The sequence below is a fragment of the Limanda limanda genome, chromosome 21 (assembly GCF_963576545.1).
Source record: "Limanda limanda chromosome 21, fLimLim1.1, whole genome shotgun sequence".
NCBI lineage: Eukaryota > Metazoa > Chordata > Actinopteri > Pleuronectiformes > Pleuronectidae > Limanda > Limanda limanda.
Window position 1 is genome coordinate 10287243 of NC_083656.1, and position 19361 is coordinate 10306603.

The 19361-nt window shown below is 43.2% G+C and overlaps 2 protein-coding genes across 5 annotated transcripts in view; both read left to right on the forward strand.

Moving 5' to 3' along the window:
• nrxn1a (neurexin 1a) overlaps window positions 1-2718 on the forward strand; it is a 52723-nt gene extending 50005 nt beyond the window's left edge. For all 4 annotated transcript variants that reach the window (XM_061094842.1, XM_061094840.1, XM_061094839.1 and 1 more), the window contains 2 exons: window positions 1681-1759; window positions 2417-2718. In XM_061094842.1, coding sequence (XP_060950825.1) covers window positions 1681-1759; window positions 2417-2718 — 381 coding nt within the window. The remainder of the gene's footprint in view (window positions 1-1680; window positions 1760-2416) is intronic.
• Window positions 2719-8811: 6093 nt separating this feature from the next.
• On the forward strand, window positions 8812-19361 carry fshr (follicle stimulating hormone receptor). The gene is made up of 14 exons (XM_061095325.1): window positions 8812-8984; window positions 11277-11348; window positions 12101-12175; window positions 12385-12459; window positions 12538-12612; window positions 13420-13494; window positions 13984-14064; window positions 15352-15420; window positions 15525-15599; window positions 16564-16749; window positions 17317-17537; window positions 17840-18021; window positions 18111-18302; window positions 18912-19361. Exons 1-14 carry the CDS (start codon window positions 8812-8814, stop codon window positions 19359-19361), a joined length of 2001 nt encoding a protein of 666 aa, XP_060951308.1.

A 19361-nucleotide genomic window follows, 5' to 3' on the forward strand; every position in this document is an offset into this window, starting at 1 on the left:
CCCACCGGCCGATTGGTTCTTGTGCTATTTGGGTCCTGGCAAAGGCACAGAGGTTTATTGACTGGCTGTATTCCAGAGGCTAAGCTCACCCGAGCAGCATTTGACAGCCCAGTGGGCAGAACTGATTGGAAAAGCAGTGGAGGAAAGAGACATAGTCAAGCGTCAATGACCTAATATATGTTTTAGGCCAAACAAAGCCACAGTCAGTTTGTCAGGACCCAGGACCACACCACGCACGGCCAGCACAGGCGTTTTTCAGATGAATAAACTAAGTGGTTGCTTCTCTAATCTAATTAGAGAAAAAAGAAAACAAAGAAAATGTACAAAGGAAGCAAAGATGGAGAAACAGTTAAATACATTTCAGTTTGAAATACTGTCCGTGGGTTTCAGCGGAGACTTCATCAACCAATCTTTACTCTGATTTGGTTCAGATTATGTTACGGTCTGATTCTAATCTGCCTCCTGAGCTCTGCTCTTTTGTAGCTCTGCCGCTCTCTCCCCTCGCCTTTATTCTGTGGGTTACAAACATCTACTGCAATGCATCACAATCCAACTTTAATTTAGTGCTGGCAATGAGAGCCCATTGTGGTTAAAGCACACACTCACACACACACACAAACACACACGCTCACACCCTCATATCTCACATGCCAAAGCATCAAGGCAGGCAATGTTTTAACAGTAGTTCATGAATATGCGGCGCACATTAGCACGGTGTTAAGTGAAGACCGCAGCACTTTGAAGCCCTCCCCCCTGCTCCTATCCCATCTTCTTTTCTCTCTATTTCTCCCCAAATGCCTCCTTCACAAATTCATTTTATCCATCCATCTATCTCTCACTTCTTCCCTCTCTCCCTCCCTCTCCCTCCCCATCTAAACACACGGGCTGGAATGGCAAATCAATGCACCGGTCCCCACAGTGGGTGCACACTTCTTCCCTATCATTTTTAACAGCCTGAACTTAGAGTTGCCATGGCAACAAGAGGAGCAGGGATGGAGAGGAACGAGGGGGGGCTTTTCCATGGAGAGGGAGCGAGACACAGAGACAGGGCGGTAGTTGAGATATTAGTTGCTTGATGTGGGTTAGGGGTTGTATATAAGTGGGTTATTGACATGCTGCGTGTGAAGAGGTGTTGAACAAAGGAGATTCAAATTAATCCACCGAACACTTTGCTGGAATGTTAAACGAAAAACTGATTTTATTCCCTTTGTGCTTTACGCTGCACATCCTCCGACACGTACAGCAGGAGCACTTGCCAATATCAGATGAAGAGAGAGCAAAGCAAGGACATGAGGAAGATAGAATGGCCAAAGGAGGAACAAGAGGGGGGAGGGTCAAGAGAGGAGCAGCAGATAACTACTCGTCCCTTCGTGGTTTTAAACAGAATTCATTTCTTTTCTCCCCCACCCTATCATGTCTCCTTCTCTCCACTTGGTACTCTAGTTTTGGTCGTCTGCCATTGCCATGGGCAGTCACAGGCAAATGTGTTTGTGGCAAACTGGAAAACGAGTGGGGGATGGATTGGTGCTGTGCGCTCACACATGTAGAGAATAAACAGAAGCCGTGTGAAGAAAAGGCTGTTTACTTACTTATTGGAGATGTTTTGTTGATAAATGTTTTTGTCTATGTGTGTGTATGTGTTCATAATTCTTTCGGGGGGTGTCCTCTCTCTCTTCACAGTCAGCAGACGACCTTCTGGTGGCGTCGGCCGAGTGTCCCAGCGATGATGAAGACATCGATCCCTGTGACCCCAGTTCAGGTGAGTTTCTTTAATATAAGCGTCCTCTACACCTATCGTTGCTTTTTTTCTTAGATTTTTTTAAGCTCGCTGGAACGATCGTTTCATTTCCATTTGGAGTTTAGCTTCCAGGCATCTGTCCACACGCTCCCCGATCTTCGACTCCTTGCTTTTCTTCGTCTATATTTCCTCTCTTCACCTCTTCTCATTATTCCCTTCGTATTCATCTTCTATTTGTATGTTTCTTTTTTCCTTCTCCTTTTCCTCTGCCTCATTTTGATGCAACTCGAATAATTCGATGCAAATTGTGTTGACTCAGTCATTTAATTTGGTGTCATATATCCCCACACTGCAGCCCTCATTGCCCGTGAGTGTCAGAAGTGTATAATAAAACTTGATATAATGTTAACCCGTGCACTAGCCCTCCTCTTCAACACGCTGTAATGTAATCTATTTACACATTATGTGATAATATGGAAACAACTCTGGCTCTAAGCTGCAGCCCTCCCTTTCCAGCGTGTGGCATTATGCAAAACACATGTTAAATAATTCACCGTGATGATGCATTGTTTCTTCTTACTCCAGCTCTCCACCCACCACCTTGACATGTTACCCAAATTAATAATGTATCCCATACACTGTAATGTAACTTCACATGCCTGCGCTCTCCCCTGACAGCCCGCCCTCCCCTGCCTGACGTGAAGGTGTTCACGGGTCCATCTGAGGTGGTGCGGGAGAGCAGCAGCACCACGGGCATGGTGGTAGGCATCGTGGCGGCCGCCGCCCTCTGCATCCTCATCCTCCTCTACGCCATGTACAAGTACCGCAACCGCGACGAAGGCTCCTACCACGTGGACGAGAGCCGCAACTACATCAGCAACTCGGCCACGCAGCCCAACGGCAGCACCAAGGACAAGCCACTGGGCATCGCCAAGATCTCCAAGAACAAGAAGAACAAAGACAAGGAGTACTACGTCTGAGGCAGTAGACGTCCAACACACTGACATATACGCATACACCTTTATATATAACGGTATATGTACATAAATAGATATATTCTCCAAAAAAAAAACACAAACGCACACTGACATAGACATGCTGATGTTAATGTTTACTCTCCAATAATCACAACTGCACACATGTTGGCAAGCACAAACATACATGCATTCAAGCACAAACACTAACACTGAAGCACAAACACACACGCACACACAGACTGGCCCGAGGGCATGGACCCTTATTGTACAGTATTTACCAATGAGCAGAGCCTCTGCGAGAGTCTCGTTTTATGATCATAAACACCATTCCAAATGATTTAGGAAGCAACTCCCAGTAAAGAACCATTTTCAGGGCCAGCCAGATAAAAAAATGACCAATCGCTTCCCTGCCACAGCAGGACCTCTCAGTCGGACTCAGAGGGGTCAAGGAAGACTTTAAGTGAAGCCAATGGCAGACTGAGTATGTTGAGTGAGTTCAAGAACAAAGATGATGTAAAAGCACCAAGACAAGCACTAAGTGTCTCTTCCAAGCATCTTGGCCTTCCTCCCTGTTTGCAGACGGGACTCAATGAAGCACTGAGGAGGCTGAAGAAACAAGCACACCGATGGTCCAAGTCTTGTCCCACGCAACAGGACAGGGAATCAGGGTGTAAGCCACACGGCCAATGAGTTACAAGTGAAAAGGCAGAGTTAACATAATGGACGTGCCGCGGTTGTTCCGCAAATCTCCAAGGTGGAATCAGCGAAAAACTGAGAGATATTTTCCTGGACAGGATACTTGAGACTTCAGATGCTACCTACAGACACCGGTCGTGCACGACTGCGGTGTCACATACACACACACATGCATACATCACACGTGCACACGCACAAAAAATATTAACACTTGCAGACAAACCTGCATTGCCAGACCAACCATATCTTCATAACTGATTCTGAAGACTATACAAGAAGACAATGGTGAAAATGACATTATGATAATTGTTATGGCAATGATGACGATGAATATGAAGAACATTTGGTCAGTATAGACTCTTTGGGGGAAGGGAGGGGGGGGTCTTATTGCACGTGAATTATCTTACTCCGTGTGATTTATACCGCGTTGAAACTTACGAGGTTACACCGTGACGCACCAACATCATAGACTTACCACCTTGGCTTGAAGTATTTCTGAATACGCACTTCAAAATGTTTTTTCCGTGTGTGTGTGGGATTCAGCATTGATTTCATCTCTAAATCGATTCTCCGTTCACATCCTCATCAACAAAGTGTGACCATCTCGAGTGTGCTGCATGCCTGAGTCTCTGAGCTGTGCCCGTGGAGTGGTGGCGTGTCCCAGTAAGTCCCAGAGGTGGTAGGGGGGAGGGGGAGGAGGAGGAGGAGGAGGAGGAGGAGGAGGGTGGCGTTGCGGGTTGCAATGTAACTCCAACGCAGCACCTGGATGTGTGCGTCCTGTTTTCTAGCCTGACATCTTATAGGCCACGCCCACTATACCTGCTCCGACAAACCACCTTTTATAGCAAAAACCAGCCGAGGAAGAAAAGAAGAAAAAAAAATCAAAAACAGAACAAAGTAAATGTTACCATGTGTTGCTGATAGATAGAAAATCCAGTTCATGAGGCCATTGGCTATATGACAACTTGAGTTGCTTCGATTTCATTGGCTCTTCCTTTCCTCTCTTTCGCTCTACGTCCTTTTGTCTTCATGCTATTGGTCGACTGACTTATCGATAGAAATGATCAATACACGGCAGAAGGACGGGTTTCCGATGGGCTGCACACTATAATTCTCGGTCCCATGTACTCTTGCGGTGTCTGAGCCCTCTGCAGCTGGAGAACTGCAGCTCCACGATGTATCAATACAAACAGTGCCATGACATGAGCCAGCCCCCCCCCCCGGTTCCTCCGAGCAGCCAACCAGTCACATGCATGCACGACGGACAGCAGCGAGAAACATCGAAAAGGACTGTGTGTGAGATTTCAAAAAATATAAAGTCCAAATGAAACTTAACATATTCCCTTATTCTCTCCATCCTTAACTGGCCTTTTGACCTAATTTCCCTCCCTTCTCTTCTTTCCCCCTCGTTTGGTATGTTTCTGCCCCTCCGCCCCTCCGCTCCCTCCACGTCCGTCCCGTTCTGTTCCCTCTATCTCTGTTGTGTTGCCATCTGAAACAAAAGGAGGTGTCTCCACCAGTGAGATCCTACATCTAGGTGTTTACCATGTTTATTTTCTATATGTACAATTTTTCTACAGTATTTACTTTTATTTTTATTGTTACGGTTCTTTGATGAACATAAAGTGGAAATTTATTATGAAAAATAGTTTTGAAGATTAATGAGTAAATAAAATATTACCCAAGTGAGCCTGGAGTGTGCATTTGTGTGTTGGTTTTTGTCGGACAGTTTCTTTTCATGAAAAATGAATTCATGTTATAATATTCAACCTTAAAAGCCAGAAACCATCTTTGAGAACAATTTATACCACATGTACTTTGACCTTCTTGTTTGATCCATGTCCCATCAACTAACAAGACAGAGGTGGGATTTATGAGCTATACTGCATTCAGCCACCAGGTGGTGACCAAGACGATTTGGCTTCACTTTATATACAGTCTGGGTTTTTCATCCATACAAACAAAAAATAAAATAGTCTGTGAATTGTCGTCGAACAGGAACATTTTCCGTTTGTCTTTGTCTCTTCTTGTTTTTGTAAAGTGAATGTCTTTGGGTGTTCGACCGCTGACCGTGTGAAACATAACATTTGAAGATGTCACCTTGAGTTCCGGGGACTTGTGATGAGTTTGTTTTTCTAGACTTGTGGAAGTTGTACAGGCCAAACAATAAAATAGCTGGTAGATTAATACATTGTGAAATAACTGTAAAATATATAGCCCTGCATTGGATGGAGCCGAGCTGTTTCCTCTCCGTCTAACCAGACATAGCTGTACCCTATATCGAACAGATGAGGAGAGTTGTACTGATCCTCTTATCTAACTCTCCACAAGAAAGTATATAGGCTAAAGTATATTTCCCCTAAATGTCAATATTCCATATCTACATGTTGCAGAGTCCCCTCACACTCCTCCTATTTCCTTTGACCCCTCACATCTTCATACTAAGGGAAAAGCAGCACACTCCGTCCTGCTCCATCTATCTGGGACAGCAGACACACATGAATAGCTCGGCGCACACACCGAGCGGGAGCTTTGAAGTCCTCAGTGCAGTAAACGCCATAAGTCTCTGCAGAGTTGCTGTTTGCCGGATGAAAGATCACTGAGACTGCAGAGCTGAGTTTGTGTCCTCAGGTGTGTGCAGCTACAAGGACCTGCTCTTTCAACAAACACCTCCCCTGTCTCGTTATCGTGTTCTCTCACCGTCTCTCTCGCTTACTTTAACTTTTTGTCTTCTGCTGAACAGTCTGTACCCAACAACAGACCTGGGTCCTGTCCTGGGGCCACCTGCCCTTGACCACAGCTGGTTAGTGCAGAGATAAAGACCCAGGCCCTGCTCTATTTGTGGGATGGATAAGAGCAGTGCTCACCGCAGTGGTCAGAGACGGCTGGAATGGTCATTAAACGTCAAAGTCAAACTGTTGGATGGATGGAGATCGGAGCAATAACTTTGAACCAATGGTGGGATCAAATAGAAAGCTTGTTCTGGTGTTGAGGCCAAATTAAAAGCCAGATTGTTTGAGGCTTCACACCAAGCAGAATAAGTCTCAGCTATTTTGATTCGAGAGACAATGACGCTCCTGAATGTGGAGATATTTGGTGTATTTTGCACAACTTGCACCTCATATAAATAGTGACTTTGTGTTACATGGTGGTTCTTTAACTTCTTCCTTTTCACATAAGTCAGATGACGTCAGTGTCGACATCCGACCCAGAGGTGATGCATGGTTAAAGGTTCAGTGTTTAGAATTTAGTGACATCTAGTGGTGAAGTTGTAACTGTTGCAGCTAAACACCCCTCACCTCACCCTCCCCTTCCAAACATGAAATAGGCCCTTTGGTAGCCTTTAGTTGTCATAACAACTCAAAAGGTGTTTAGTTTGTCCAGTCTGGGCTACTGTAAAAACATTTGTTGTTTGCATTTTAATATAAAGGGACCCAGTAAAAAAAAGAACAATTCTTTAAAATTTTGATGAAACACACTAGTGAAAACATCATTAGGATTATCATAGATTTCTGCCAATAGATCCTTGTCACCTAAATCTTACACACTGAACCTTTAACTCACGATTGGTTGAATTTTTTTTCAAATATGGATCTCACGTCGGACAAAGCATTATAAGTTCGAGGCCAAATTTAGGTAAACAGGAAATGGTGACCTGTTCCTATCAAATGTCAAAGCTCTCCATGGAAAGATAGTGTTGGCTCAACAGAACCACCGGCTGCCTCTGAGAGCCGAGCGGTGAAAGTGAAGAAATGGTTGAAGGTGAGTGCACGAACACCACAGCAGACATTTGTGTCGTATACAGGCGGATCCAAACATTGTGCTGATGGCTGTGGTTCATGAAAGTCTTATAAATGCACAATAACAGGTCTCTGGACCACTATCCTGTTGGTGATGTTAGTTCTGCATGTGTGGAAGTAACTGCTGTAAAGTTGTTTATAATTTGTGTTTATAATTTGGTTCATTTAGCAGACACACACACATACACAAACACACGCACACACACACACACAGACAGACACACACACACACACAGAGATGTCATGCATCTTCCTCTGTCCTTCATCTCCACTCCTTCAAGAGCCTGCATTTGTCTCTATTTTTCTGATTTACTTACTCTCTCACGTGTGGGAGCTGTGGGAGAGTTTGTGTGTGTGTGTATATGTGTGTGCATGTGTGTGTGTGTGTGTGTGTGTGTTTGTCTGCTGATACATGACTGCCTGTGTGTGTGGTCATGTGCTCATGTCAGGAGCTCAAGGCTGCGTTTTTCCTGCTTTGGAATAAATCACACAGAGCCTCCACATGAAGTTCCCACTGCAACACACACACACACAAACACACACTTTTTTTTTATCAGCACAACAGACAGCAACGTGTGAAGAGCAGGAGAAGAAGAAACGTAAAGATTAAAAGAAAGATTAGGAAGAAGATTGCTTTTCACTTAGGTGTGTGTGTGTGTGTGTGTGTGTGTGTGTGTGTGTGTGTGTGTGTGTTTGTGTGTGTGTGTGTGTGAGTGTCTGAGTGATAAGTGTCCTTGGAAGCTGGCTATCTGCTAGGGTGTGGGATGTGGAATAGAAAGACTAATATTTTGTCCGTCACTACAAAGCTCTGCTCATCTATCAACACAAACACAGACATGTGACCTGAAAAGGTTTATGTATCAATAATTTCCAACTCAATGTAAACACGATTGAATTTATATATATTATAATTTATGTGATAAATATGTGAATTTAAGCTATATTTTAACTTAAAAACTTTCTTGGGCTCCAACCAGTTTTTTTGGTTTTGGCCCATATGTCTTAGGCTAAATCAAAAAACAACTTCCAAGCAGCATTAGCCAACTGTCTTTGTTTTCAACCACTAAATCAATGTCAAATTACAATAACTCATTTTCCATGAAGCCAACTGGACGTCTGTATGTGTTTGACTTAACGTTTTCTATTTTCAGGGACTAAGGGTGTATTTGCATTCGTGATTTAATTCAAAATGACAGACATAATAAGTGAAAACAGATTTTTGGACAGACTAGAGCGTGTCATTTGTAATATCCAAAACACACACACACACACACACACACACACACACACACACACACACACACACAGAGAGCCCAGCAGAGACCTCCTACATCCTCATACACTCATAAAGCTTTTCACACGCCCCCACCATTCACCACTGCATGGTTGAAAGCACCTCACACTTCTTCTCTCGTCGACCTGGCGGTGAACTCACGGTGGATCGACGGACGAACGCTCGGATCACGTGTGGAGTTCGGGCTTTGATGGAAGGCCTGCATGCCTGTCAACACCAGGTGGGAGAAGATAACAGAGAATAAAACAAAGTGAGGAGGACAAAACGAAAACCTAAGATACAACAACCCGGACTGGACAGATAATGATGATGATGATGATAATGGCGATGAGGAGCTTGACAGTGTTGATGATGATTGTGGTGAACAACAGGTCAGCAGCTGAAACCAGCATGACCATACGAACCGTGCGCCACTGCGAGCGCCTGGGACTCGGGGTCACGGAGATTCCCTCCAACATCTCCAGCAACACCCGATGTCTGTGAGTACACGCAAGCTGATGAACTCGCCCTGTTCGGAGGCAAATGTAAAGTTGCTGCGGCAGATGTAAAAATCAAGTTGTGGTCCAGATAAGCTCTTGATTCCTTCCTCCTGTTTTGCATCTGTACTTAAAAAGGACTACATGAGCTTTTATGGAGCGTGAGAACGACACCACATTCTGTCCAGTTCTTCTTCTAGCCTCCTCTCTTTTCCCAGGTTCATTACTCCCTGGTCTAATTGGCTAACTTGGCCGGAAACATGCCGGGAATGTGAAGGCAGCTGTCTCTGTGTCTCTGTTTTTCTTATTGCTTTTCATGAACAGAAACAATAACATCAACGCACATATCTGTGGCTTTTTCCCCTCTATTGATTGTTGTATTATTTTTTAATGTCGGGGGGTTTTCAGGCCACTGCAGCGATTATGCAACGTACTTCCATAAAGTTATGAGACGAATGAAGAACGGCTGAAAGTGAAGCAACAGAGGCCTTTAGTTGCTCATATGAGCTAATGTATAAAATACAGTGGGTGCTATGCAGCCTACATTTCCCACAAGGCAACATAAGACCACCTTTTGTTCAAATCCATCCTCGTGACGATGCATAGACATTTGGACTTTCCTCCCTAATCCTTGTGCTCGTCGTCTTTTTGCTGAGGTTTCGCAACGTACCTGCCAATGCTGGATCTAAGAAACATCTCTTTATTCGGGGGATGTTTGCAAAGCGTGTCGGCGCATTTTCAGCGACTCTCAGCGTCACCACAGCGATGAATTCTTAAAAATGTTTATCCTATAGCTTGAAGACGTCTTCTCTGTGGGAACGTTACTTCTTTGCGTGTAAATGCTTCCAGCTGTTCAGCAGAATATCGCAGAACTGACACCCCGGCTGTGGATCGCATCATCGAGCAATCATCGACTGTCTTTTTAAAACATTGCTCTGCAGCGCTCCTAGAGGTCAAGAAAGTTACAAAGCACAAATCCTGCTACTCCAGGTTTTTTGAAAGAACTGAACATTAATTCTGTCCTTTAAAAGCATGAAGCCTGCATCGCGTCCATAAGCAGCAATTATGACATAAATGCTGCAAGTTATAACAAGGAGGGTCTCTGTGTTTGTTTGATTATTAGTTAGCAGGATAAAACAAAAACTACGTGACGGATTTCTACGAAACTTGGAGGAAGGATCTATTGAATTTAGTTGTGGATCTGGAATGGTGCAAGAGAGGACATCTTCCAACCGTTTTGTTGATTTCACAGATTCCTGGCTCTTGATATGTTTGTACTGTTGTCTATATGTGTGCAATTCAGTGCAGATCAAAATATTCATCCAGATTCAATGAATGTAAATGTGCTTTGGCCCTTAGCGATGGTGTGTGCTCTCTTGAGGGCCCTTAAAGTTGAAAGAGTGATGCGACTGGTGTCTGTACGGGAAACATGAAGCTACCACCTGCCTCTAGCTAACTTATTCCCACGGGGAGACAGCTGCACCCTGGCTCTGAATTTTCTCATATGTTGAACCTTTCAGAGGAATAGAGTTTTATTTCTTCTTTGAGCACCTACATAGTGCAGCTTTAATCTGTAAAGATGTTGACCTGAGGTTGTGCGGGTGATTCAGGGTGTCCGTGACACTGAGCCAATGTGAAACAAGCGAGGGTGACCGCCACTCGGCGTAAACATGGCTCTGTTGTTTTGGCCGTCGAAACATTTCGAAGGAATCTCACGGCCGGGATGGGGAGGGGGTGAGACAGCGGTAAAGAGGAGGATTGCCTGGAGCTTCTGCACAAACACGCACCTACAGACAAGAACAGAGTGCAGATACACCTAATCACACGCATACAAACAGACACACACCCACACAAAGAGGAGGACGCACTTTGTGGCCAAAAGTAGCCAGGATTCTCAGAAGACGTGCTGTGAACTTCCAGGAGGCGAACTGTATGTTCCCATCTGTTCTGTTCCGCTCCAAGGTCAAGGCTCAGGAACATTGGGGATATTTGCAAGTACGCAGCAATGACTTGTTGTTTTTGAATCCGACCTACAGCAACCAGTCGCTAAAGAAGCTTTGGAGTTTGCGCAGAGATTTTCTGTTCATGCTTCTCACATGAAAAGAAAGTCATGGTCCTGTTGACCTTCTCCGTAAATCAATGAAAACACAGGTTAGAGAATGTGAAAACGATCTGACCCACGTCCCTCACACTTGCCGACACTGGCCTCTGTAATAACGTTCAGACTTTTCACTGAGGATTTCTCTGCAGTGGTTGTGTCGGAGCTGATGTGTGCGTCTGTTTTGGCTTCAACAGGGAAGTTAAGCAGACGCAGATCCGAGTGTTTCCCCACGGTGCCGTCACCAGCCTGCAGCTCCTCAAGAAACTGTAAGAGTGTGTGTGATCGTGTGTGTGTGATTGTGTGTGTGTGTGTCTGTGTGTGTGTGTCGTTCATGTTAAATTTTGATGTGGAACATAATGAACTGTGGAGGTCAAAACAATCGAGATATGGATTGTCCAAACAGAGGAAACATAAAAAGGTTGGGCTGGGACTATGATAAGGCCTCACCAGCAAATCTCTCTATGTATATTTGATCTTAGAAATTTAAGGGCATTTAAAAAAAAGACACTAAATGCTGTATTTGCATGCAAAACACTTTTCTGTGCACAAAATGTTGTATTTTATTCAAAATGGGCACATATGCTGCCAGTTTTAGTCGTTTTTCTTATTACCTGAATCATCAAAATGTACTCGTTTAAATACAATTATGTTGTTATTAATTTGTTCAATTCCATGAGGATTCATCTTCAGACCTTTAGCTCATGTTTAGGCTTTTTTGCCGTTTGCTGTTGACACTTGATAAAGGATGTATCTTCACTCTTTAATCAACTGCAAGTGTTTAAGAATTAATCTAAGCTTTTGAAATCAGAAAATGTAAATCTCAAATTTTTACATTTTCTTTCTGTAATGATTTCTCCTAAATATAGAGATTTGTCCAGTTCAGCTTTGTGTTGTCGAGTCAATGAGATGACGAATATCTCCCTGTGCTGTGATCAAGCTTAAATTAAATTAAGGAACTTTCTGAAGCAAAGTTTATGTAATTTTCTTTTCCTCTTCTCTCCCCTTCTCTCCCCCTCAGCACCATATTGGAGAACGAAAGGCTGGAGAGCATTGCCGAGTTTGCCTTCGCCCACCTCCCTCGTCTCTCTGATATGTGAGCACACAGTTTTTTGGGGGAAAAAAACAAAAACAAAACATTGGACGTGACGTATTTTATCCAACATGCTCGTGTGTTTAGTCTCTGCTGTGGAACAAGACGAGCTGCGAACTGTGAGAGCCCAAACAGTCCAGGAGTGTGGGCTCGTCAGGGGTGTGCAGACAGATAGTTGTAGATGTACGTCATATTGTTGTGTTTCCCTGCAGCATCATCTCTGAAAACATTGCTCTGGAGAGTATTGGAGCTTATGCTTTTTTCAACCTGCCCGAACTCAGTGAGATGTAAGTACCCCCCATGTCTGTAACTGTAAGTCCTGTCATTTAAATCACTGGTGAGCACACGTGTCTGTTTTATTTCAGAACCATAACAAAGTCCAAACACCTGACGTCCATCCACCCAGACGCATTCAGGGACATCGTGAAACTACAGTATCTGTGAGTGCTCACCCGGAACGTGCACTTCACCAACTGATCATGAGACCAAAATGGGTCGAGGGTGACAGGTCTAATTCTGACGAGCTCCCACTCGACCAGACACATGTTTTTTTTAATGAGCTTGGTTCCTTTGGCAGAAACACCAGGGTTATGAGTCTAACCATTTTCAAAGCTTTTAATGTATTTATTTCCAAGATATATTAAATTGTATTGTTTAAATCTTTTATGTCAAAGCAGCTGTTTATGAGGGACTTATCATGTACAAAGGTAAACTCTCTCAGTGACATGAGCACAGATATTATTTTGGTGTCTGTCCTGATTGGTAAGAACTGGGCCACATAAATAGAGCAGTAAAGTGAAAAAAATGCATTTCTTAAATTACCTCAGCACAGAAGCACAGCATTTTTATTTACTTCTTTAATGTTTGTGTGGCGTAATCTTCAAATATCTTTGTAAATGTGCTTAGAAAACTTTAAAAGTGAATCCATCATCGAGTTTCACTATAACAATTTAAATAAAGCAATTTAGGGCTGGATGAAAACAACAAAGAAAAAATAACATGGTTTTCTCATATATGTGAATGTATAATGATGAACCAACCAAATTGCACAAATATCAGATTCCTGATTCCTCTTGAACTTCTCTCGGGAATCGTCCTGGAGACTGTTTCACGAGTTGAATTTTGTTCTTTTTAATCAAAGTTATTACAATGAATGCTACATCCTGTGGTTTTGTCGCAGTCGTTGGGTTGTTCTGAGGTCACGGTGCGAGTGTAGTAACATTTTAATCTGCATCTGCACTTCACAGGACCATCTCCAACACCGGGCTCCTCTTTTTTCCAGACTTCACCAAGATCCACTCGGCCGCCCCCGACTTTCTGTTGTAAGTCTCAACGCATTTTAGAAATGAGGTAAAAGATGCATGCATGCTCACACCCACGATGCTCTAATGAGGGATTTAAAACGAAAATGGTGAATGGTGATTCTGGCCCAAATAGCACAAAACTAATCCGGGCCAACTTTGGCACCTTTTGGTTTTGCTATGGCTCACTTGTGGCCCAGATCAGGCAAACAGAAGCAGACTGTCCAATGCCATAATTACACAGGGTACATGGGCCAGATGACAGTACAAACCAAATATGGGCCAAAACAATTTGCTACGTGGGAGAGATTTAAACAGCCTGTTCCTTCTCCCTCCTATTAGAAAAATCCATCTTCCAACTCTCTCCCATGTGACATTTACCGGCTTCTAATAGGAGTTGGTTTTGAGGGAGAGTGCCGCAAGTGTTCCTGTTACTTTGGACCTGAAGAGTACACTGTATATCTGCTGTTTTGCTCCTTATCGTGTGTTTTCCTGTCTTTGCCGCTTAAGTGACCTGCAGGAGAACAACCACATAGCCAGAGTCCCCTCCAACGCCTTCAGAGGCCTCTGCACCCAAACTATCATGGAGATGTGAGGCATTCATCTTTACTTATTTTCCTTTTTAGAGACGTAGCGCCCTCACACAGCTCCGAGGCGGCATCACAGAGATGAATGTCGCCTCTAAAGCTCTGTGCCCTCTTTTCACCGTGCTCTGTCTTCGCCTCTCCTCTTCCACCACTGCAGAGATCAACTCTTTATTTCTAACATCCTCTATTTCAAGCTGCTGAAAAATCCCAAACGCATATTGATCCAGGCTCAGTAAATCAACCATCTATATTCTAATCCTGCTGTTTTGTCTTCGATTGATTTCCTATTGTAAACAATACAAAGTCGAGAGAAATATTTGTGAATAAATAAAACCCAAATGCTGCTGACAAGCAACCAAATAAACCAAATAATCTCCTTTCCTAACCACTGTTCCTTGACCCAGATGGAATACGTCACAGGGTCAAGGAAAGATGTGAAGGAGAAGCCGTAAGGAGTTAGGAAAGGAGGAAATTTTGCACAAGGACAGCTTTACTTGAGTATTTCCATTAAAAGGTGCTTTCTGTGTCTTTTCTTCCTCTACTACATTCTAAATGGAAATATTCCACTTTCTACTCCATGAAACTTTTCTGACAGCTGAAGTTACCGGTTATTATAATTAATATGTTCTGTATTTAAATGAGATTTTTGCAATATAATAACTTGTGAAACACTATTAATTTTTGAACATTAAACTACCCAGCAGGATATGAGACAGTTCAAATTTGCAGTTGAAACATTAAAATGCAGGTTAACATAAATTCCATCAATCAAAAGTATTTGTATTATTTATAATGTATATTGTATACTATATGCATATTGAATAACCTTATGTAATCTTCCTATTCCAAACTGCTCTGCCATCATTTGTTGATGTAGTATGTTGTTGTCACAACCTTTACTAGTGTAAGTGCATTTGACTGTTTATGTGAGTTTAACTTTCACGTTGCTGGCACCAGAAACCTCCTGTAACCTTCCAATGTGATGATAGATTTGTTTCCCGCAGACACAGTCAGACCTGTCTTTGTTTTAAAAGCTTCGGATCTATTTCTCTACCCAAAAGCAAATAAGTGACACTTTGGATCCAATACATTAACTTGGAATGGAATACCACAGGAAAGGGAGTGACACCAGGAAAAAGAAATCTTGCATAACCAATTTCAAACAGCTTTAGTCACAGTGGACAAAAGAAGCACCCACACTAAAATTAGCTTTCATAGTTCAGTTTAACAGTTGGAAATGTTCTGTGTTGGTGTCACATGACTGTAATTTGGCTTCTCTCTCTGATGACAGACGGCTCACCAGAAATGGCATCAAGGAGGTGGCAAGTGACGCCTTCAACGGCACAAAGATGCACGGATTGTGAGTCACAGGCAGAGACACAATTACAAATAGAGGATTTAGAGAAAAAAAATAGACAAATAGTCATCGCACTTGTTTAATTTCTCTCGTTCCTCGCGTCTCAGATCCCTGAGAGGCAACCAGCAGCTTACTCACATCAATCCCAAGGCCTTTGCGGGTTCCAGTGAGTTGGTGGTACTGTAAGCATGACATCTAACAGTAACTAACGCCTGCATGATTCACCCTACTTATCATCAATTTGTTAAAGTCAGGATGTAGAAGACCAACAAGAAGCAAAGTGATGTGTGTGGGTTAGAAACATGCCTTGTTTAAGTCAAAAATAAACTCGGAGCAGGTTCATTTTAATTCCAGAGAGAGACCTGTTTATCCTCCAAACAAAATGACACCTTTTTTTTTTGTCATTGAAGTGTGTTCAGAAAAAAAATCCTATTTCCTATTTACTGTCAGTGCTGAGATGTGTTTTTTTTCACACCCCCATCCCAGCAATCACTTGGCAATCAAACCGTAGCTCTCCGTGTGACTTTTAAGTTCGGTATATTTGAGTTTTGTGGTTTTATTCTTAGCAAAACTGGATTTTTGCCAGCATAAATATTCATGCATCACGTCTTACAGCCTCTGGAGTCTGTGTTTTCTTCAGCGGATACATGTTTTATTTGCAGTAACATAACTTTATTTATACATCACGTAGCGACAGGCTGAGAAACCCAAACGAATGTGTTGTTGTGGTAAACATGATTATGTCTATAAAAGTTTCTAAAAACTGAATTATTTAAATTTTCATAATCCAAAACATTGATCAGCATTCTTGTCAGCTTTAAAATGAAGGTGAAAAACAGTAACATAACAACAAATATGTGAAATCCTCAAATATTACATACAATTTTAATATTCATTCCTTATTGTATTATTGTACTATTGTTAACTCATACCTGCGTGTTTGTGTGTGTGTGTGTGTGTGTGTGTGTGTACCCATCTTATACAGTTACACTGCCTATATACTTGTTTATGTATATATCTGATAGATAATGCACAAACTCAGTATACATCCTTGTCAAGTATCCTGTGCCACTGCACTTTACTCAAGTGTATATTATCTTATTTTGTCTTATCTAATAAACACTCATATTCAGTTTGTTCCTTCAGGGACATCTGTCACACTAACCTCAGCTCCCTGCCTCACTCCATCCTCGGAGGACTCCAGACGCTGATCGCAGAGTCCGTCGAACAACTGAAGGAACTTCCTTCTCTGCATCTTTTCACCAAACTGCAACAGGCCAGACTGACGTACCCATCACACTGTTGCGCCTTCCAGAACGTACACAGGAACAGGTGCACAAACACAGACCACAACAGGTTTCTGAATCTTATGAAGCTGCTTCTCTCTGAGCTGGGAGACAGTGGTTGAGCCTAAAGACTGGAAACAATGGGAAATAGCCCTTGATCCTTGATCCAAAGGAAATTGAATTTAGTCTTTATTTCATATAAAAAGTAAACAACTACAATGGCTAACAGAAATATATTTTATGCATTACATCAATTTTTAGGTGATGTTTTCATTACTGTTTGCTACTTTGTTTGTTCAAATTCAAGGTCTGTTTGCAGGATTATGCAAAACTACCAAACTGATTTAACTTAAACTTGGTGGAAGGAATGTGGAAGAAATATGCCAGTAGGAACACTGGCATATTTAGTGTCTTAAATTTGTCACAGTTCCAAATAAATATCCAGATCTTGTGTATTCAAATGTGCTTTCAGAAAGGGGCTTTGTGTTGTTATGACTTGAATTACCATCAAATATTGTTGTATTATCAACCACAGAGTCATAATCTCAAAGAAAGACAATACTTTGGTTTACATGTCACTTTGTGTGTTGTTGTTGTTGTTGTTGTGCGATAGATCGAGGTGGAACCCGCTGTGCTCACAGCCCAAGGCTCAGGACAACTTTAATTTCTTCAGAGACCACTGCTCGAACTCCACAACCATCACCTGCAGCCCGATGCCCGATGAGTTCAACCCCTGTGAGGACATCATGTCCTACGTCCCTCTGCGTGTCCTCATCTGGATCATTTCTGTCCTGGCACTGCTGGGGAACGGAGTCGTCCTCCTAGTGCTTTTAGGTATATAACAACAAAATGATTTCTAACGCAGAATCTATAATATGACCAGAAGAGTTATATGTTGGACGGTTGAGATGTTATGTCCTCGTGTGCCTGCTCATATCAGATGCTAAGGTACTACTTCCAGAGATTTAAAGTACAAATACATTTCAAATTTTAGGTAGTTGTACTTTTCTCGAGTATTTCCATTTTGAAAAACTTCCTCATATTGCCTTTATTTGCTCCTTAATAATCTGTTAAATACTTGTTTACTTAATTAAGCCATTTTTCTCACCTTTCTGTTTCCATCTCTGTGTTTTCAGGCAGCATCTCCAAACTGACAGTTCCTCGTTTCCTAATGTGCCACTTGGCCTTCGCTGACCTCTGCATGGGCGTCTACCTGGCTGTCATAGCGACTGTGGACATGCTCACACGTGGCGAGTATTACAATCACGCCATAGACTGGCAGATGGGCCTCGGCTGCAAGGCGGCAGGTTTCATCACGGTGAGTAAACTCACCTCGAGTCCTCTGCGTCTTCAACCCTCATCAATTTACAGGTTTGAATATAAAAACAGGTCATGCGTGCTCCGCAGGTGTTCGCCAGTGAGTTGTCAGTGTTCACGTTAACAGCGATCACCCTGGAGCGCTGGCACACCATCACAAACGCTCTGCGGCTGGACCGCAAAATCCGCCTGAGCCACGCATGCACCGTCATGACAGCAGGTTGGATCTTCTCCTCTCTGGCCGCCTTGCTGCCCACAGTCAGAGTCAGCAGCTACAGCAAGGTTGGTGTACAGACCCCACATTCTCCATTCAACTCCTCTGTGCTGTCCAGTTTGTAACACCAATTCACTTCATGTTCCTCTCACAACTTTGTTGAGCCCAACGTGACATTGTTAAATGTCTTATTTTTTCCGACCGACAGCTTGAAACCAAACAATAATCAAAACTAAGATAAAGAAAAGCAATAGATTCTCACTTATGATAAAACTCTGTTGTTTGCTGTGTCTAATACTACATGCCAGTATCCAACTTTTATATTTAAAGTTAGTTTTTTGCACATAGGTCTGTATAAATCACTGTATGAGTGTGTGTGTGTGTGTGTGTGTGTGTGTGTGTGTGTGTGTGTGTGTGTGTGTGTGTGTGTGTGTGTGTGTGTGTGTGTGTGTGTGTGTGTGTGTGTGTGTGTGTGTGTGCGTGTGTGAATGGGTGTGTGAATGGGTGAATGACAAAAGTAGAAAAGTACCAAATGAATGCAAATGATCCACCATAATACTACATTCATTCAGCTGATGTCTTAGTTTATTACTGCATCAGAATTTAAACCCATACACACACGTCTTATAACCCTCAGTGAGGCTTTTCCCTGAACACTGTGTGTGTTTCTGGTGCAGGTGAGTATCTGCCTGCCCATGGACGTGGAGACCCTGGAGGCTCAGGTCTACGTCGTGTCCCTCCTCCTCCTCAACATCCTGGCCTTCTTCTGCGTGTGTGCCTGCTACATGAGCATCTACCTGACCGTCCGCAACCCCTCGTCCATGCCGGCCCACGCCGACACCCGCGTGGCCAAACGCATGGCCGTGCTCATCTTCACTGACTTCCTCTGCATGGCCCCCATCTCCTTTTTCGCCATCTCAGCCGCGCTGAAGCGCCCGCTCATCACGGTCTCAGAGTCCAAGCTCCTGCTGGTCCTGTTCTACCCGATCAACTCATGCTCCAACCCCTTCCTGTACGCCTTCTTCAACCGCACCTTCAGGCGGGATTTCTTTCTCCTGGCGGCTCACTTCGGCCTGTTCAAGACTCGGGCGCAGATTTACCGGACAGAGAGTTTGTCGTGTCAGTAA

Bases quoted from the DNA above. Each gene is read 5' to 3' on its own strand.
- fshr (XM_061095325.1), top strand. From the start codon at position 8,812: ATGATGATGATGATAATGGCGATGAGGAGCTTGACAGTGTTGATGATG. The intron at 11,349-12,100 runs GTAAGAGTGTGT...TCTCCCCCTCAG, and splicing joins CTGCAGCTCCTCAAGAAACT to CACCATATTGGAGAACGAAA. The intron at 18,022-18,110 runs GTGAGTAAACTC...CGTGCTCCGCAG, and splicing joins AGGCGGCAGGTTTCATCACG to GTGTTCGCCAGTGAGTTGTC.